We start from the raw sequence: 21546 nt of genomic DNA on the forward strand, positions 1-21546 counted from the left end.
AAATCGAGGGCGCTGCGGTCGCCGACGGGAGGGGACGCGCTTCTCATCGGCCCCTGCTATTATGCCAATTAACGCAGTGTTAATTTACAGTTACCGCGATATATTTGGTATCAAAGTGTGCGCGAAGGTGCGGGGCATCGACCGGTACCAGTTTTGACCAAGCGGTACGTGATTCTCCCGATTTACGAGGACTTTTCTCTGGTGCGGTGCTAGGCCTAGCGTCGGCCTACCACAAGTAGGGCCACCGGTGGCGACGGGCCCGGCCGCTAGGCCTAACCCGACGACGAGTACGACCAAGATGGCGTCCGACATGGAAGTGGCCACGTCGATGGGAGACAACATAACGTCAGCGCCGAGCATCGGCAGTCTCGGCGGGCGTACGTCCATTGAAGTTCCCGGAGAGGACATTACACCGGAAGAAGCCGAAGGCTGGTCGGCCTCCGGCAAGCGCATCAAGCAGATCATGGCCGGCAAGGAAAACGGTGAGTCCGCCGCCACTACTCGCCAGTCTAGACCCAAGACTAGGGCCAGTTTTGCTAAGAGAGTTGCAGCCTCGGTAACGAAAGCGGCGATGATGCCGATAGACATGCCGAAGGAAGACACTAAGATAGTTATGAGACCACGGGGAGGTCTCAACGTAGCGAGAACTGAGGTTTCAATAATTATGTCGGCCGTCATGACGGCGGTTCGAATAACGAAGGAAGAAGCCAAAGCAGACACCATCTGCACGAACGCGCAGCAAAACATCATCGTGGTCAGCACCCCGGACGAGAGGCGTGCCACGCTGTACTCTAAGGCCAGAACCCTAAACGTAGGAGACAAGGCATACGAAGTCAGCGCCTACCGAACGGCGCCGGACGGTACGGTCAAGGGAGTCATCCGAGGCATAGCCGTGCAAGACACCCCGGAAGAGATAACCGAAAACATCGTGAACCCATGCAACCCCCTAGCGGTGGAGGCGCACAGAATCGGCAATACAACCACAGTGATAGTACTCTTCGCTGGACAAAAAGTACCGAACTACGTAAAGTATGGCTCGATATTAGTCAGATGCGGGCTTTACCGCAAGCACTTTGACGTGTGCAGGCAATGCGGCAGGATCGGCCATAGAAGAGACGTATGCCCGAATCCCAATGCCAAAGTATGCTTCGGCTGCGGAATCGTGAACCCCAGCGAGGATCACAAACGCGAATGCAAGCCCAAGTGCAAGCTTTGCGGGGGACAGCATCCAACGGGCGAGAGGGAATGCAAAAACAACTACAAGATGCCGTATGTGGTCAAAAAACGGCAATGGGAACGCAAGATGGAAGCCATGCAGCAACAACTGGATCCGAAAAGCTTTCCGCCGCTGCGAGCGCCGTCTGCTGAGAGACCCCGCGGGGATTCGAGGCAGCGCGACAGCAGCCGCAAGAGGGACAACAGCAAGGGAGGCAGGAGCGCCAGCCGCCACAGACCGTCGCAGTCGGGGGAAAGAGTCACCTGGGCCGAAGCAGTCAAGGCTAACATGGCAGAGAAGAGACAACCACCGGCGCAAAACGCCACGAAGAAGTTCCAAGAAGAGAATGGAATGGTAATAAAAGCCCTAAGAGACGAGAACGAGAAGCTAAAGCAGAGAATCGCCGAGCAGGACGCAACCATCAAGGAAATCAACGCGAAGCTAACGACATTAATTGCGATGCAGCAACAGCAGCAGCTGCTGCCGAAGCCCGCACAAGAGAGGGAACAAGAAGAGATAACCGAGGACGAACTAGAGGTCGAGGTGGACCCGAGAGCCACGAAAACGGCGGGACCGGCTCCCAAGAGGAGAGCCATAGAGGTTCGCCAAGGAACGAAAGACAATGGAGAGAATCGAAAAACAGGACGTCAGACTCGACCGTCTCGAGGCGACCAGCAAGGAAACCAACGAACGACTTACTGCGCTCGCGCAAACGGTTCAGCAGATGACAACGAATATACAGAGTACGATCCAGAACATGATGGCGCAAATGCAAGCACAGCTGCAGACGCAGATACAGGCACAAATACAATGTATGGAAGCACAGATCACCGCCAAACTGCAGCAATCATGGACGGGACAGCAAGTACAGCAGCATCCACACCCCCAGTGAGAGACCTCTTGGTCTGGCACTGGAACTGCAACGGCTTTACCGGCAAGAGAGCAGTGCTGCAGCAACACTTGCAGCAACTAACGAGGAAACCAGACGTCATAATGATTCAAGAAACACACAGCGAAGAAACGCCGAAACTACCGGGCTACCGGTCGCACGACAGCCCGCCGAGCAAAAGGGACACGTCCAAGGGCAAGGGCAGAGGGGTCTGCACCTTCGTTAGGAGAGGGATCACCTTCGTGGAACACGAAATGATCGGCAGAAGCGCCATCGAACACTGCACGGTGGAAGTCATCACGGGAAAGAACAGGAGGGAGAGCACTTTCCTGGTGAACGTCTACAGCAACCCGTCCCACGGACAACAGAAATTCAAGGCACTGTTCCACAAGGCAGCTTCAGTCGCGGGAAGCAATACGCTCGTAGTGTGCGGAGACTTTAACGCACCGAGCCAAGACTGGGGCTACCACAGAACGACGGTCAAGGGGAGAGAGCTGATGCAAGACGCCACCGACGTCGGACTGAACCTAATCACGGATCCGGCCTTTCCCACCAGGATCGGCACATCTGTTACGAGAGACACAACTCCGGACCTTACCTTCATCAAAACTGAAGGAGGATCAAGAGAAGCGAAATGGAGAAACACGGGCCAAGAGCTGGGCAGCGATCACTACATCGTAGAGGTCGTCATACTGCTCGAAGGCCAAGGCAACACCGGCATAAGAAAGCATCGCATTACAGACTGGGACGCCTTTCGAAAGGCGCTACCCGCGGTGCAAGAGGACATTACGGACATCGAGCAATGGGCGGCCAACGTCGTTGAGACGACGGAAGGAGCCACCAAAGAGCTAGAGACGGACGAACGGATAGACAAGATGGACAGTCGGCTGGCCCACCTGATAGAAGCCAAGCAGTCCATAAAGGCGAGGTGGCAGAAGCGACGAACCAACCGCAGTCTAAGGAAGAAGATCGCCGAGCTCAACAGGCAGATCGAGGTCCACTGCAGGGTGCTATGCACCCAACAGTGGAACGAGGCCTGCAACGAAGCCGACGGACAGATGCACAAGGGCAAGACGTGGAACATGCTGCGGCACCTCCTCGACGAAACCAAGACCAAGGGCCACCAACACAACAACCTGGCCAGGATCCTACACAAGGCAATCTGCGAACACGGGGAGGACGAGGTCAAGCGGCGCTTGGACGCCAAGTACCTGCCGACCACCCCCACGGAAAGACACCCGGATTACCAAGGCAAGAAGAACGAGACGCTAGATCGCGACATCCAGACCTGGGAAGTAAGAGTTGCCCTGCAGGAACTCAATGGAAGGTCTGCCGCGGGTCCCGATCGAGTGACCAACAGAGCGCTCAAGAACCTCAACGAAGCGGCCATCGAAACGATCACGAACTTCTACAACAAGTGCTGGCAAGAAGGAAGGCTACCCAAGCAATGGAAAGCAGCCAAGACGATCCTCATCCCCAAGCCTGGCAGGCCGCCCAACATAGAGAACCTCAGGCCGATCTCACTCACTTCGTGCGTGGGAAAGGTCCTCGAGCACGTTCTCATGAACAGGTGGCAGCGTTACCTGGAAGAATCGGAGCTTTACCCAAACTCCATCATCGGGTTTCGGAACAAACTCGGGACGCAAGACGCCATGATCTTACTGAAGAACGAGATCATCGACGATACGACGAGCACCAAGGACAACAGAGCCGTACTCGGGCTGGACTTGCAGAGCGCCTTTGATAAAGGGAGGCACTCGGCTATCCTGGCCCAAGTATCCAGGCTAAACATGGGCAGGAGGACATACCAGTACATCAAAGACTTCCTGACGGAACGAACCACCGAAATCTGTGCGGGAGACCTACAGCTCGAAGAGAAGAAGCTGGGCAGCGTCGGAACTCCGCAGGGGTCAGTGATCTCCCCGCTACTCTTCAACCTCGTGATGATCGATGTGGCCACCCGGCTAGAAAGAGTAGCGGGAGTCCGGCACACCATCTACGCCGACGACGTGACGCTATGGGTACCGGGAGGAAGCGACGGACACATCGAGACAACGCTGCAAGAAGCGGTCAACGCCATCGAGGAGCAGCTGGACGGGTCTGGACTCGTTTGCTCCCCGGCCAAGTCAGAACTGCTGGTGATTCCCCCGAAAGGATCGTGCAGGAAAAGAAAGAATATGGAAGTCAAGTACGAGCGTCCCAAGATCACGGTCAAGACGGCGGGAGGACAGGTAATACCGGAAGTCGAGAAGATTCGGGTACTCGGGCTGCTCGTCCAGCGAAACCGAGTCAACGGTGAAACGGTCAACAAGCTCGCGGGCAAGGCGGTTGCGGCAATGAGACTCATCAAGAGGGTGTCCAACAGAAAAGCGGGGATGAAGGAGGAGAGCCTGACTAGGCTCGTTCAATCCTTCGCAGTTAGCCACATAACGTACGTGGCCGCCTTCCACAACTGGAGGCCGTGTGAACGTAACAAGATAGACGCCACCATACGCAAGGCGTATAAGGTGGCACTCGGTCTCCTCGGGAGCACGAGCACCGAAAAATTCATGGCGCTGGGAGTCCACAACACGCTGGACGAAATAGCCGAAGCACAGAGAACGGCGCAACTCGAGCGTCTCTCCGAAACGAGAACCGGAAGACAGATACTGCGGGACCTTGGCCTCGAACCGAGGGAAGGCAAGCAGCAGAAAGACGTACCTATACCAGATAGCATCAACAGAAAGCTCAGGGTCTTCCCGATCCCGAAGAACGTGAACCCCGAGCACAACAGGGAGCGGAGGTTGGCGAGGGCCAGGGCTCTCGTGGACCTCCACGCCAGAGAAGAAGGCGCCGCCTACGTGGACGCGGCAGAGTATCAAGGGAGCACCGACGCATACGCGGTGGTGGTTGTCGGGGCATCGACGGGTGCAACGAAGACCGCGGTGAGCGTCCGGACTCGAGAAGCGCACCGGGCGGAGGAGGTGGCCATCGCCTTGGCCGTTTCCGACCCCGGATGTACTACAGTGTTGTGTGACTCTAGAACGGCAGTGAAGAACTACGCCAAGGGTAGGGTATGTAGTGAGGCCGCGCGCATACTGCGCAAAGCCGAAGACATCGGACGCAACAGTCCTGTGGTGATCAAGTGGTTTCCGGCCCACATGGGCAGTGACGTGTCGGTACGGGGAAACGTGAACCACAACGAGACGGCCAACTCGGCCGCGCGAGGACTAACCAACCGCGCGGCTGAAAGTACGGCCGACTCGGAGTCCTGGTCGCGACGCAGTGCCAAGGACAAGATGACCACCTTCAACGAAATAGTGAAATGGTACAGACTGAACAGACAGACTATGCCGCCACCTCACCCGGGGCTTACCCGGAAGGAGGCAGTGTTATATAGACAGTTACAGACGGGGTCCCTGCTCACCCCGGTGCTAGCTAAGCACGTGTGTCCGAGTGTGTACGCGAGCGACATATGCAGACTGTGCGCGAAGGAGAGAGCCACCGCGGCTCACATCCTTTGGGACTGTAGCGTAAATCCGCGCGAAGCCAGCGAGAAGACGACGATCCCGCCGCAGCTAGAGGCTGCAACGAGGAGCTGTGATCATAAGACACAACTCAAGGCCGTCCAGCAGGTCTCGGCAGCTCTCGAGAGGCAGCGACCGAGCGAAACCGAGGAGAGGGGGGCGGCACCCCCAGGAAGGGGGCGGCGGCCCTCTCGAACCCGCGGAAGTAGCGAGGGACGTAACAAGACCTCAAGGAGCACAACGCACGAGATTGACGTAGTGGCCGCGTCGCGGTAACAGCTTGTCCTCCCTGCTTGGAGGGAGCCTAACCGACTCTGCAGGCTTTCTAAACAAAAGTTGTTCTCTCTCTCTCTCTCTCAAAATCGAAATCATAGACGCAGTGCGAAAGCTAGCTGCCCACCAAATGCACCATTGCCCAGCCATCTCCTACTGCCACCCACCTATTGAACACGTTGATTATCGCATGAAAGTTTCTCGATTTCTCACCAGAGCTGAAGTGCATGATAGCTATACTACTTCAGAAGGCAGCTTCAACGTGGGCACAACTCTTGTCCTTACAAAAATTTGGTTAGCCAGTTTGTAGAATTCTACAGACGTTTGCCAAGCATACTCTGCATGCACTTATAGAAAAATCATAAATCTTATACACTAGTCTAGAGAAAATGCAAATGCTATGAACAGTCTATGGGCAGTAGATATATTTATTACTATACACTTTTAGCAGACCTTTTTATATGGTAGGAATAGCCAAAGGAAATATATAGCGGAAGAAAATACAGTCTTTAAGAAGTGTTTTAGTCTGCAGACCCCTTCTAGAAGAACTGTTTCCTCTGTAGAACACACCGGTAGCGTGAAGCCCCCCTCTTTATTCTGCTACAGATCATTGTGAAGCGTTTTTTTTTTATCTTAAACACCTTCCGATGCAATGTCTTCTAAAGGCGCATTCCGATGTTTTTCCTTATAAAGACCAGAGAGAGTGGCATGTATGTTTTAACTGGTTTACAGCGCTAACAAAAGTAATGCACGATTTCTATAAGCAACACATACTGTTCCGTTCGAGAGCACGCAAAAGTAGAATTCTAATAACACTCTCTAGAAATTATGTCGTCGGCTCAGTGAATTCTTAAATATTTTGAAATATCTTTTAAAAATATATTTAAATATTTTCAAATTTATATCTTATACTCCGAATGAGTCATTTATGCCTGTGCGGCTGCCGAGCGTCTCGTTTCGCCGGTCCAGCGCACTTAGGAACTGTTGGGCGAGCCTCTTAATCAAAGCGACACTGTTAGATCGAGCCTAAAAGATCAATTCTATTTGTAAATCACCATTGGTTAATCTAAATGTTGGGAAAGGCGCAAATGGTGTCATTGTTTGTGGGCATCGTGGTTTCCGCTTATTTAAAAGAACCTTCCAGCACACCTTCCAGTCTAAGTGCTTGTCTAACCTGACGGCTTTTTAACCCAACGGAGAAGATAAAGCCCCTCCTTTGCTTCGTTGCCCTGTCATGATCCCTCTTTCCAAGCGAAAACGGCGGTGGCAGAAATAGCAACAAAATATGCATTGTTTTTAATATTTCGAGAAATATCTTCAGCTCGTCTCTGGTGTCGTAAAAAACTGCCATTTCCGGCGTCATGCACTCTCGCCGAGAGCAGTTAAGCCCAGCTATGGGTCCCTTTGAGATGGGGTTCCCTGTAATAATGGTGTTTTCGCAAAAAGTTCACCGTGGTTTCCAGCGCTACAGGCCAGGGTAAAGCCTGAGGGAAAAAAACATAACTGCGCATTTGCTGATGCGCTTAAATGTATTACACTGTAAACAGAGTTTTCCGTGCTGGTGCAGTTTCTACGTTTGCTGCACGAGAGGATTTCCCAAGTACTTGGGCTGCATGGGCTTTCGCAGGATGACGGCTTCTTCCTTAATTTTTCTTCTAACATAAGCACGCGTGCAGACTGTGGGAAGAAAAAGGCATGCGGAGAAAAATTGTAAATACAGAATAGAAAAGTGGGCATGGGCCCAATTTGAAATCTGTTTTTTAGCCACACATGCCATACGTTGAAACCATTTCTCCCGCGGATTCATTCCCCGATGGGACCTTGAACTTTGCGGGCGTGCGTAGCGGCGTGACGGAAGCGACCATGGCCGATCGTTACTCCGGTGCTTTGACGCTTTACAAAGTGTCGGCGCGTTCCGCGACGGTGGCCTTGCGAGGTTGGCAGCCGCCAGTTGACGGTCATCAGATATGTCGGCTGAGCTTAAGCAGGAGCCTAACTTCGTTTCTGCCACCCCTCTTACTAAAGGTACGATCTGCTGCTTCTCATATGAAGTCTCCCGCGATATCGTTTCTTTTAGAACAGTCCGTAAAAACTGTGCAAAAGTACTGCAGCATTCAATGTAGGTCACTTTCCCGCTTTTCACGAGTACAGCTTTAACGGGGTTAGAGCCCCTAAACGCGAAAGTAAATTCTAAAGAAAGTCACACCGACACCTAATTATGTTTTATGTTGCTAACTCGATAACATTACATGCTATTTATGTCTTTAAAAGAAGTGACGTCCCTCCGTTCTGGTGACGTCACTTCTCTCCAGCTAATAAGCGAATTTAGCTTCCCCACGACACATGCATTTGTTTCCCGACAAGGCTTATATTGATGTCACATTTAAACTTGCGCCAGCGTAAGATCTGTGTGCCGGATGCCGTACCGTATATACGAGCTGTTTACTGCTTTGTAGCAGCCGCTTGCTCTTTCTGAATTGACTGGACAGAGCTATACTTCCAAGGGTAATCTCCCTGCTAATATTTTTCTTGCCAAACTATTGGCTTGGTATGTTAGAGTCCTCACGATGAAGCACTTTCATATATTTCTCTCATCTCGAATAATGTAATATGTTTATCTAATCTGTAGAAAAAACGGTTGCAGAAACCACTTCGCTGGTTGTCTGTAAAGTGCGAGAACATTTGGTGATGATGCGGCACAACTGATTTTGAACACAATGATGCAAAGACAGAATCTCATAATGTCGCTCTTGGGCACGCGTGTGGTAGAACGAAAACCACGGAATGTCGCATAGACTGCAAGACAGTAACGTCTTTCATGAAGTGCTTCGCAAAGTATACATCTACTCCGGCGGTAGACAGTTGGTCAGGCTCAGGACGATGCATTATTTCACGCATCTTTTCGAGCTTCACCTAGTGTTTCTCGGTGGTTTGGCGGGCACAACTTTGTCGGGCGCCTTCCCGCATGTATTCTGGGCGCTGTTGCTCTTCTGAGTATCGACTGCACATGGCCACTGCAGGCAACACTCAAGTCTTCGTCAAAATTTCTTCCTGGAGTCATTGTGTCCACCCTCAAGCTAACGTAGGCAACCCGTCAAGGAACCACCTGATAGCCAGATGGTGTTGACATCTCTTTCTTCAGATGGAACGCCAGCTTTCTTGCGGAGTGAGCCCGCAGTGCCGCCGTTGCCACCTTTACCTCCAACTCCTTTAAACTACAGCGAGAGAGATAGCCTGAGACACTTGTGCAGGCGAAGACTAGTAGAGAAAGAGCCCTGATAAAAATGGGCCCTTAAAATCGATTTCTAGAGATATGGGAACCACGAATTGCATAAAACAGACCAAATGATGTATCCTGACATTGTTTTAATTTCGGTTTCTGTGAAAATGTGAATTACAACTTTTTTGTTCACTCCTCTTTGAGAAGCTGATTGGGACACGTGGCCCTCACACAGCAGAGAGAGAACCCAAGCCATTCAAGGGTCCTACATCGAATAATGCGGTCAAATATAAAATAATTCTTTTCTGGGCTTCTGAGCTAAAGGCAGGAAAGAGATTCATCTATTATATTTCTTTAGTTGCAACTACCATTTAGAATACTAGAACTAACAGGGGCATGTACCTGAAGACAAAACGAGACGTAAACAATGTTTCTGGTGATTTTGTCCTCTAAATATAACGTGCAACATGTCAAGATTAATGAGACGTCTCGTTTCTAAGTTTAACATTAGAAGGATTTATTTTCTGTGCTCAGTGAGAACCAAATGCAGACTTTGCAAATCTGTCCTTGTGTCCAGTCTTACTGGCAGTACAGTTCTGGCGCGTGCGACATGCTTTGTTGATAACGAATTCGGCATGTTTGAAACTACGCTAAGGTTGCCAAACTCAGAACAAATCTCCGATGATAAAAAAAAATATACGGTGAAATCTGTGCCGCATGGGCTAACGGACACATTATGAGCAAAGCCCTAGGGAGGCATCTTGTCGTTCATTTCGTCAACATTGTTGCCAGTCGGATAAGGTTTCTTCGGAATCTCTGGTTGCAGTTAACCAGCTTGTGTGGTAAACAATACTTAGAGGAATACTTTAAAGCCCGGTTTTAAGATTGGCTATGTGACTTACGCGACCTATCTATGGTGCTGGGCGTTTATCTGAGCCTGACAGTTCGGGTCCAATAGGCATGTAGGACCCAAAACCGGCTGTCGAGCTCATGTATACGTCACGGTGTCGAGCTAAGCGACCGGCGGGTCGGGTCGGCTACACGGGGTAGGTTGTTTCGGCCCAATCCGTTCGGAAGAGCATGTATGCTCTGTCGCGTGGGGCCAATGCCTTCTCTCTGGTTGGGCTGGTTCTGTATTTGTAACTAAGAACCGCTCTTCTGGACTGTCCTCCTCCTTCTCTAGCGTGTGTACGTGGTTTCCTTGATCAATGCGAGGTGTAGCGGTGACCTCGTTCCGACAGAAACTGCTTCCTAGAAACGAGACCAGGCCGGACTGAGTCAGCCGGGCATCCGGCGACCACACTCCACCCGGTAGCGTCGGGTTCATGTAAACAAGGTGATAGTGTGGCTGGTAACTGCGGCTCCTCACCATGAAAATTAGAATGATGCTCTGCACGTTCAAGGCTGCGGAAATGCAGGCGCCTATCCCCTAGAGTCAATTCGTGACCTGTTCCTTCACCGCTGACTGTTTGCATGTCAAGCATTGGTAACCTTTGCAGTTAAGAACTATAACGATAAATAACGTTTACTTTCTTCCCTATAAACTACTTGTCTCCTACCCAATTAACTTTCCTGCCAATTATGGCTTTCAAATGGCGACACGTACGCCACAAGGTAGCGTTAGAAAGTTGTTGAGGACAACGACACTTCTCGATTACCTAAAGAGAGCTTTCTTTCCATGAGCTTTTTTCACGCATGTAACAAAGTGCTTGTTGTTGGGCTAGTTGGTAGTTATTCATAATTAAATTCAAAGGCGCCAAACCATAAGCACACACTTATGCTTATGGTTTATGCTTATGTGTGCTTATGGTTTGGCGCCTTTGAATTTAACAAAGTGCGCGCTGGCCTAGAGACCCCGCTTGCTTTAAGCTTTCGAGCTCTGTCATTGCTTGTGTCAAATGAGCACCCCACCACAGAGACTAATTAATTTATTCCCCAGGCCACGGGGTTTCGCCACAAACAGTGGGATTATGAACTACAGTTTAACACAACATTTTTTTCCGCTCTGGATAAAATCAGCGGCTATGAAGCTGGTGCTATTGACTGTTGTGTACCTTAACATTATTTATTATATTATTTTCTCGTGTTCAAGTACATCAATGTTGAAATAAATTTGCTTTTTAAATATTTATATGGTATAACGGAATGTAGACTTACTTCTGCAAGGATTAAAAATTAGCCACTTGGTGAAGTGCACGCCGTTGAAGTTCGTAAAGTTTTATTGTTGCAAAATGTACCCTGTTTTCTTTAAAATTAACAACAGCTGCCCAAAAATGCTATATGATTATATTCTTTCCAACGGACCAAGTTCGTCAGCCGTTCCAATTTCGACTGAAGCTCAAGATTTCTGGGCTTCAGTGCTGGATGCAAGGGCTCAAGATGCAAAGAAGTTGAGGACGTTTCTGTAGTCTATGAATTTTTGTTCAACGGCTTTTAATCCAAGAGACTATACGGCTCTGCCGCGTCAGCAAAAGGTGTTCGCAAAACGAGTCCGCAAATCTTGTCCGCACGATTACGGCGTTCGCTTCAGATAAATATGAGAAAGTGAGATTATGACAGATAGTGTGCAATAAAATGTTGTCGCGGGAAAAATTTTGCTGATGAGGTTTAATGAAATGACTAATTAAGCGCGAAAAAAAAACAAAAATACTCGTAGACGTCAAACAGCCATGGCCGTGGATACAGTACATCGACGTCAGAACAGCCACGAAATTCAGTACAGTATATGAACGTTTTGCTCACCCATTGCTCGAGTGCGGGTCGTCGCAGTCATCTCAATTTTTTTTTTCATCTTTGGTGCTAATTGTAGGCATTTTAAGACGCGCAAAGAAAATAATTATGCCTTGGCTCCCTTGACTGTGGCAATAAGCAGTGAACAATTTTTGCGAAACAGGCGGCTTATGCGATCTGCGCTAATTAAAAACCACACCTTCACTCTTTACTGCAGTTATTTCCAGGTCCTTTCGCATGAGTTCTTTATTTCTCCATGCACTGCCAGCGGCTAGCCTTAGGTTGAACCAGTTATCTCCCTTCGGACCCTCGCATTGTTGGCAAGCACCTTTCTTCAGGGCTTGTTCTATGTTAGCATCACTTATTCCATTTCTGTCAGCTCTCTCATTGCAGTGTACTCAGGCACAAGAGCGTCTGCAATGTACCGCTGCAACTTGGAAAAAAAAGGCATTTTCCGTCCTTTACGCGCATGTGCGAAAGGAATATTGTGTCAATTCACTCCAATGAATCTTTTACTCCATCCTTAAGCTAGCTAACGTGAAGGCCTCGAGGTTTAAAGCGGCTTCACGGCGACGTTCATGGAGGCAAAAGCAGCTTTGACGCACAGCCTAATGTTAGTTAACACTAAGCCTTTCACGACGAAGTGGCCGATGTGACAGCGAACCCATTTGCACGCAGTCGTCTATGTGATTGCACAGTGGGAAGCCAGACATACAAATCAGACTACGCCGCGTTGAAGCCAAGCACCGTTCCGCAAAATTCGTATGGGGGCATCAGAATTCTTCGGTACTAGCCGTATCGGAGCACCTGCGTAAGGCCGCGATTCATTAATGCCCCCTTCTTTCTTTACTTTAGCTTGAGGCCACTGCCCGCCCACAGTCTACGCGGAGATTTCTCGGTAAAACCACGAGCTCCGCACCCGCGCGTCCCCCGCAAACGTCTACAAAAAAGCGGAAGCCTATTGTCCACATAGCAGCATCGCCAGGCTACCGACTGCTAGCATTGTTGACCGCGGGCGTCCAACGGGGCACCAAGAAAGCGCGCCAGCGGATCCCTGTACCCCATCCGCGGAAACCTGCGAACCTCCTAAGAGCTCCGCGAAGGGCCCTTTTGTTTGCTGGCATCATTGCCAGCACCATCGCAGGGCTCGTTTCCTACCTCTGTCACCAGACACTCCCAAGATGATTCAGCAAGTGACTCGCCCTGTCGTTCACCTAGAACTCCTGATCCTTGGAGAGGCCGCACCCAGGTGCGGCGGCGGGATTGGAAAAGAAAGAGAATGCAGAGAGGACGAGGAGTCCTGCGTGGACAGTATATCGTGAAAGTTTTCTTTTTATGTTTCTTTTTTAAAACCAGGCCCTCGGCTCGAGGTTGTGCCTGACCTTTCAGGGCTGTGGTTACTTTATATTAAACTTTCATTGGTTAACGAAGTCTAGGGCGGGCCTTGAAACATGACCGACCTAACTTCTTTATCTGTGAAGCGTATAAATATGCAAGCAACAGCACTGGGTGGCAGTCTGGGGAAGGACTCCGTGCTTGGCACGTGCTTCTACAAGTACCTAGGCTTTAACCGGAACCCTCCGATCGATAAATAAGGTAAGCTAGAGAGCTTTCTCTGTAACAGAACGTCCCATTAAGTTGCAGTGCGATTGTGACTGTTTCTGTAACTCAGTTTGTCCTTGTATATACATGTAAATATAATCCTTTCTTTGACCTTCTACATATGGCCATCTTGCTTATTGATCGTCGAATCATCAACGATTGGAAGTGTCTGAGGCGTTCCAAAGAACTCAACGGACCATCAAGAAATTACTACCTGTATCACACAGGCATTTCTAGGCTCTAATGTGTACTTCAGCGCATACCCACAGAACGAGTAGCCACGAAAACCGTTTCTTGATTATTACGGTTTCTTGATTATTTGATAAATATCCCCAGTTAGACTTACGTCGTCAGAACATGGACCTTGTCAGCGTTAACCAAATCGCACGTGTGTGGGTCGGGAGTACATGGCATCTTGCTCGCCGCCAAACCATCTCGTTAGCAACGAGGTTGCACTTTGACTCTCCACATTGCAGTACGCGGGAGGCAGGTGGCATGTAACATACGCGGCGACTGTTATGTTAGCAGTAAGAAAGACTCCCGAACATAGCCGCTTCCAGGTGCAGATTGAAAAGAAGACATGAGCATGGAGTCCTCAATCAGAAATCGACTTCATTGTGCAAACAGAACTGATGAAATGAATCGGGTGCATTGAGTAGCAGGTAAGTGTGTGCACGTACGTAAAAGAGCTTCATCTTGCTAGTACTGACCTATGGGGCAGAAACGCGGGGCTAACAAAAATGGTTCAGCTTCAGTTGAGGACTACGCAGCGAGCTATAAAAACAAAAATGATAGGTTTAACGTTAAGAGTCCGGAAGCGGGCAGAGTGCGCGGGTGAAGGAACAAACGAGTGTTAATGACATCCTTGTCGAAATCAAGGGAAAGAAATTGGCTTGGGCACGGCATATAAAGCGAAAGCAAGATGACCGACGGTCCTTAGGGGTGTCGGAGTGGATTCCAAAATAAGGCAGATTTATCAGAGAGCGGCAGGAAACTAGGTGGGTGAATGAGATCAAGAATTTTGTGGAGATATGGCGGCTCCAGCTAGCAAAGGACAGAGTTAATTGGAGAGACAGAGGAGAGGCCTTTGCTCTGCAGCGGGTGTAGTCAGACTGATGATGATGATAATGAAGTGTATGCATTTAAAAAAGACAAGATTCCTCCGAAGCACAAAAGAATTATGTTTCTCTGTTCGCAAGAAAAACTAAATGGGCAAATTGCAAAACCAATCGTAGTGTACACAGTGCAAGGTATATTAGCTTTCGCTGCGGCCTAACATTTAGGAGTTGAAGCTCTTGGTTGGTTAGTTATTTATGGGTTGTAATGTCCTAAAGCGACTCAGGCTATAAGACATGCCGTAGTGAAGGGCTCCAGAAATTTCCGCCACCGGGGGTTCTTTAACGTGCACTGACATCGCACAGTGCACGGGCGTCTCGAATTTCGCCTCCATCAAAATTCAACCGCTGTGGCCGGGACTGAACCCGCGTCTTTCGGGTCAGCAGCTGTGGCACAGCCGAATGACGCATGTGACGTTCGAATGAAATCGCTAATATTGTAGCCTGTTTTCCTGTGAGTGCTCGAGAATCTCCCAAGGTGGAGTAAACAGCTAAGAAGTGAGTGATTACTGAGTAGTATTCATCGAGTTGTAGCCACGCCGCTACATGGGAGAAGTGTACGGGAGGACTGTAACTATACTGCGTAGTCCAAGAAGAATTATTCATTATCTGGTAAAAAAATTTCCGGCTTCAGGTCTTTCATGAATTCCGCCTCGTGCTGCGAATTGCTAGTCGTACTGGCCAGCACAGTGGACATGCGACTGCCGCGCCCCGTTGGTAGTCGAGAAACAAGAATTTTTCAGCTACGCAGTTTCTGCCCAAACTGCATAGCTTTCCTATGTAGCCGTATAGCTGATATTTCCTGGAAGCTAATGTTTATCTCTTATCATAAAATGTAGGATAATATAGGCACATGGGCTACATGAGTCCCATGGTTTTGCATCATGATCATAGTTTTGCATCATGCGCATCATGAGTCCCATAGGGCACCTGACATACGAATTGGTTGATTGATTGATTCACAAATTTATTGGCAATCACAAAGGTACTCATCGGAGAGTAGAGTTGAGAGCTTTGTCCATTGCTCCACTTTTTCTTGCAGCCTTCTCGACCGCTTCTATCTGCTTGAGCTGTTCGTTGCGATCAGAGCTGGCTACAAGGGGCTGCCGCTGCGCTCGAGAATCGCATATGCGTTTTCTCAGACACGGCTTGCCGTCACATTTCCACGTAATGTGGTCTAACTAGGGATGAGAGTCTTCGCTGCAAGGACAATCAGCCCTATACCTAGTCGTATGTATCCGGTTATGTAAGAATAGGTTCGTATAAGCACCCATTTGAATTTTTCGCATGTCCTGGAATCGTCCCGAGATCGCTCGCACATCTGGGGATAGCTACAGGGCTCCCCCTCCTAGACGGCTAGTCCCTAACTAGAGCAGGCAAGTGCAACAGTGACGAACAAAGCGCCAAACAAATGGCTGGCCAAGGTGTTAAACTAATCGTGCAGAGCGCGTGTGATCCGAAGGCGTGGCTTAGGTGGGCGATCCCGACTGTGGCGTTGCGGCCTTGCTTGGGGAGGGCGGCGAGGTACGCGCAGTGGCAGTGTAGGGGTGTGGAGAGGCCAGATATGTGGACCCAACGTCGGCGGTTCTGGTGCAGCAGTTAATGGCTGGCGCATGATGGACGGCGTACCAGAGGGAACTATAGGCGGAGCCGCCCGATAAGAAGGCGGGCGGCCACGGGAAGCAAAGCGCGGTGCGAGGCGGAAGCATGACTGTGGGGGACTGCAAGTGGCTGCTGGTACACGCTCACGGCAGTCCGGGCACTGACTGGCGTGAACGTGACGGAAGGCCGCATGCGGGACGCCCTTGCCACAGGCACCACTCCTTTCACTAAGGGGAACGCCGGCGAGGTAGCGGAAATCGGAGGTTGTCTCTGCACCATGGCAGAATGGTACGCATATAGGCTGGCCTGGCCAGACTAGGAATCCTCAGAGATGGCGGCTGATGAAGCTGCAGCGTGGGTGGAACCCGAATTTGCTGTGGGCGAGAGGGTGTGGGCAGTGGTCTCCTGGCGCACGTTCGTTGGTTGGCGGCGGAGCCAGTGCCTTCAGGCATCTGAAGATGCTAACACCGGCGGGATACAAGAAGGGCCCACAGTAGAGGCCTGGTTTGGCTTGGCGACAGCTCTGCAACCACTTCAAGGTTATTTGCAGGTATTGTAGGGCGGGTGACCATCGCCATGCTTGGTATTGCTGTCACCGGTTTGACCTTCTTATCCTGCTTGGTGTGACTTTCAGTGAGGTGCGGACAGGCCTTTGGGGAAGCTGGGGTTGGGGCTAGCAGGATTGGCCTTTGCGGAGAGTTCTTGAGAATCAGCTGGCTAGAACCTCGACGTTGCTGCAGAGGCCTGCTGAGCTGTTGGCGGTAGTGCTGAGGGAGATGGGCATGCCGTAAGCCGCAACACGGCAGCTGCGGCAGAGTCTTCCTTGGCTGCAGCAGGCTCTGGTGACAACATCCGTGAAGCGCAAGAGGGCAGGATGAAAGACACGGGTAGGACAGTAGTGGGAGCAGGATGTGAAACAGAGCTCGTGCTGGGTGCACCTGGTGTGCCGTGGAGAGGGACGGCCGGGCCGGAGACAGAGGACAGGAGTGATGGGGAGGCTAGCAGGGGCTGCCGACGCTGGCAGTATGCTGATGAAGGCTGCGTGGGTGCGAGCGAGGCCGGTGCAGGGCCAGAGGCTGGCTACGGCGAAAGCGGGTTTGCAGCGTCGCAGAGCGGCAGCGGGACACAGCAGGCGCCGAAGTCGTGTGGCCGGCAGCCCATGGCAGAACAGGCGAGTTGAACCAGAAGGTTGGGTGGAGGGTATCGCAGAGGACTGCGTGTTTGAACGGCTGGCTGGTGATGCTGTTCATGTACAGCGCAGCCTCGAACTGAGCGAACCACCCGCCAATGCGATGTGGCCAGAACGGCGAAAGCGGCGGGTCGAAGCCCGGGTCGTGCCATCCCGCCGTCCTGGGGCCGTATTACAGAACTTTCACAAATTTTGTCAAAAGTTATTGACAGTGACGTCAAAATGACGAAACGATGTGACGTCGACGCTTGACGCAAAATTGACGCAACGAGGAATCAGCCAATTACAGCATTTGCTGTAATGGCGCCCCGAAGCATTTGTCTGCACGACGAGGGACCGTCTGTTAAATTTTTGCTTAAAGAGTAAAGAAATGCACAACGATAAAAATAATTATTATTTTATTTTGCCAAAAAATTATGTTCAAAGCTGAAAAAAAATCAAGAAAAACAAGAAGCGCAAGAAGTTAGGCTATTAAATTTGCTAGTAGGTAACTTTTGCTGCCACGGGGGTGGGCTGACGGCGGTGAAACGTCAACGAGCCGCTTTGCACGATAACAGCTGTTCCACGCCTTGATACTGTTTTCTTACGCGGCGTCGAAAATCAACGTACTGTGCGGTTGATCGAAGTGCGGAAAAATCGACGTAGCCAACTTCTTAAGGTCTGTGTTGTTCGGCTCTTGCGATCGATGACAAAAGTGTCAAAGCGTGAAGCGTTGCAGTATGTGATGTGTGGTCGTCTGTTTCTTTTTCCTCGACCGGGAAACAGAAGACGACCACGAAGTGCGATTTGCAATGGAAAATAAAGTTATTTGCCACCATACGCATGTTTTATTTGTATGTAGCTGTGGCACAGAGGTGACGTCGGCTGCCGAAACTTGCATGAAAGCCGCCGGTCGCAAATACCCGCAGTGCACACATCACCCGCCGCTGCACCGCCAGCGCACTCGCGTGCACACCTCCCAGTTCATCGCCGAGTTCGTCGCACAGCCACTCCGCAGTCTGCTTCTCTAGTCGAAAAAGGCGTCGAAACAGCTCGTCCCGCAAGTTAAACGCGTCATCGTATGCCCTCTTTCGCCGTTAGCTCGCGCCGGCGCAGCCGCCATTGCCACACCGCCGCTGCCGCCGCCATTGTCTGTCAAAAACACAACGGCCAAATTGACCGCCTCGAAGCGGTCACAAAAAAACGCCAAATTGCGCCTGCATAATTAGGTGTGCAACGTCATCACTTCTGTCATGTCAGTGACGTAAACGACAGCCACCCATGACGCAAAAAAGCAACATGGCCGCCGGCCACGGCCGGCCAATAGGAGCGCGGCTACGGCGGGGCTAATTGATACTTTCTTGTCAAGTTTTTTTATCTGACAGTTCCGTAATACGGCGCCTGGAACGCCGTTGGGGAAAAAGGGGCGGTTCACCGGGTCACCACGGTGTCGAGGTCGCCCGGAAGGTGACCGCGGCCACCTTTATGAGAGTACTGCCGGTGAGGAGATAGCGGCAGAGCGGCGTTGGCATGCATCCGGCCGAGGCCAAGGTCCCGAGCGTTAATTGGTTCGTTGGCCTCAAATAAAATGGCACATACCCACTACGGGGGAGTGGCCAAGAGACAGGCGATGAACTGCTGGAAAAAGGAGCATTTATACAGGAAAGGGAGTAGTAATAGGGCTTAGGCAGACAGATTGGACGACGCAACAACAGGGGACCTGTTAGCTGAGAGATCGAAGACGGGGCAATGGCTTTTTGTGCAAATTCGAATCCAATGCACGTAATGGTTCAATTTTGCACTCACTGAAAGAAAAAAATAATAATTAAATAAATTTTTTTTGAGTCAGAAAAATGAAAATAAATAGAAAAATAATAATAATAAAAATAAATAAAATTAAAATTAGCATGGGAGTCGCTGCGTTTCTAGAAGAAAATTTTGAACAGCACAGCGCACACTCCTGTTGCTTCGTCCAAGCGAAGAAGCGCCAAAGGAAAGCACAACCGCAGTGGACACAGGCAGACCCAGCTGGTGAAACGGAATTTCTAATAGGCGCCTCCGCATCTTCTTCACCACAGCCAGGAGACCGCGCCATCTTATAGCGCTGGCTTGCCGGCGCCGCGCTGAGATTTATGGGATCTACGCATTTGGCCTGATGCCCTTTCTCTCTGTAATGTCGCCAGTGCATGAAGCGTCGGCTATGGTCCTCGTCATGAGATGGCTTACTTGAGCTGCAGTACAAAGTTTCTTCAATCTTCAGTAAGCCCTGTCTCATGCGTTAGCTGCACCAAATATATCATTGCAGATCTTCTTATCTCCCCTGTCTCCCCCGGCATGTTTACACTTTGTGAACATCCTCTGCGGTAACCTACTGCACCATAGGTTATCTTTCTCCGCTACGGTCACACAGGCAAATGAACCCTGGAGTTCACTTTGGGCCTTTGCCCAGCCTTTGACGCGCAAAAAGAATGTTTTCGACCGCGTTCGCGCTGGGTTAATAAGGTCGAGAGAAATGGTTCTACAGACCCGCCCTCATCTGTCATCGCTGAAAGAAGGCTGTGGAGTCGTTGCTGTTGTGCTGTCTCTAGAAAGCTCTCATGTTCAGTGTATTCTGACAGAACATTATACGCCCCAAAAAATGCGTGTGCATTTACTTCACTCCCGTTTGTGTGTTGTTTGTTCCTTTGTAAATTATTGAGTGCAGTGTAGCAAAGCAGGTGGTAACTATGATTAACATTAACCGCCCACCTTTTTGCGATTCTGTCCCTCTGTTTCTCTCTCTCACTCCTGTCCTAACTACGCAACCATGGGGCTTTGACAGTTGCCAACTTCTTAGTTTTCAAGTTTTTATTCATCGATTGACGACGTTTCTGCGTTGACACATGAGTGCTGAGTTTAGGGTGCACATAAGTTGAAAAGGTAATACATCTGACTCTCTTTGTGAGCAGTGCATTTGTGCACTCCAATGGAAGCTTCATGCGCATATCAACGAAGCCCGGATATTGCTGAGCTGCTTTTCTGTAATACTCCTTTTTTTGTGAGAATGAACGCGCAATGCATCAGCAAGCAGAAATTCGCGCTGTTAACAATATCGCCCACTGTGAAACAAGGTCATCTGTCCAGTGATCAATAGCCCGTGCTAACTCTGCCTATAAAGCAAGACGAAGGCGCTCACTGATGTGAGATGTAAAGGAGAAGAGCAACAAACATCAGTATAATTTGGTCTTTTTACCTATACGTGTGCTGAAACATATTTATTATTATAAAGTGATCTGTGCATGCAAACTGGGTGTTGGTCCTTTAGCTGCCAGATCCATGTGAGCGCTCCGTCATTATGGTCAGGACAAAGTGGCGAAGTATTTCTTCGCCTTTTTGGAATAAATTATAAACCTCGGCCGTATAGCCGCAGATACAAGTGTAAGGCACCAAAAAAGAAATGCAAGAAATCGTAAAGCGAGATGCAGTGCCATGAGGGAAGAAACGCGACCACACTACACGCCGATAGCGTTGCTAGAGCAGGCTGCGCCAATTTGACAGTTTAATCAGCTTAATATACGTAGCTGCTTACGTTTCTTCACCTACCACTTAAGGTGCTGCTTTGTTTAATCTTCTTATAGTCGAGAAGAGTTTGTCAATTCCTGGCTAGTTCAAAGTTAGGAATAAAATGCAATGAATTCATGCTAAAACCACAAGGGAATTAACTAAGGCCATAATTATCGTTCACTGCATGTCAGGTATTAAAGACAACACACCAAAATACAATGTAATTGCAAAGGGGGATAATACAGGCTGTTTCAGCGAAGATGTACCGAAGTTTTTAAACTAGACTCCTTTCAATATGTGGATGGCTTCTGTGGCATTGTAATTTGAGTGCTGGTCGATGCCTTAAAACAGCTGAATCTTGCTGCATATTAAGCAGAATAGTTAATTTCTAATATTTAGCACTTCAATGATCGCGTTTTGGCGGTCGGCTGCAATAAAAGTTTGTACCTTGTCATTAGTAAGAGCCATATAACTTTTTGGAACTTGAAAGCACGATTTCCCTCAGTACTGCGCCTCAACAGATTTTGCTTGTGGCGGGCGCATTTCAAAGCACAAGGACCCGCGTCTATGGCCCTGCAGTACTTGCTGTTGGGCTAGTTGGTTCATCATAAAATTTTTGAATTGCGCAAAGGAACAAACACCGGAAGACATGGGGACAGAAAGAGCGCCTAGACAGCAAGGC

The 21546-nt window shown here is 49.9% G+C and overlaps 1 protein-coding gene across 1 annotated transcript; it reads left to right on the plus strand.

Annotated features, from left to right (window-relative positions):
• Positions 1-463: 463 nt before the first annotated feature.
• On the plus strand, positions 464-20330 carry LOC149343880 (uncharacterized). Its single transcript, XM_089547091.1, has 2 exons — positions 464-1359; positions 20270-20330. Exons 1-2 carry the CDS (start codon positions 464-466, stop codon positions 20328-20330), a joined length of 957 nt encoding a protein of 318 aa, XP_089403217.1.
• The last annotated feature ends 1216 nt before the right edge of the window (positions 20331-21546 follow it).

This window comes from Amblyomma mixtum, chromosome 5 (genome assembly GCF_055824585.1).
Source record: "Amblyomma mixtum isolate Tamu chromosome 5, ASM5582458v1, whole genome shotgun sequence".
NCBI lineage: Eukaryota > Metazoa > Arthropoda > Arachnida > Ixodida > Ixodidae > Amblyomma > Amblyomma mixtum.

What these genes read in the sequence shown, in the direction of transcription:
- LOC149343880 (XM_089547091.1), top strand. Translation starts at nt 464, where the DNA reads ATGGCCGGCAAGGAAAACGGTGAGTCCGCCGCCACTACTCGCCAGTCT. An exon ending in TTTCCGCCGCTGCGAGCGCC is followed by an intron (nt 1,360 to 20,269) that starts GTCTGCTGAGAG and finishes CTTTGTGAGCAG; the next exon opens with TGCATTTGTGCACTCCAATG.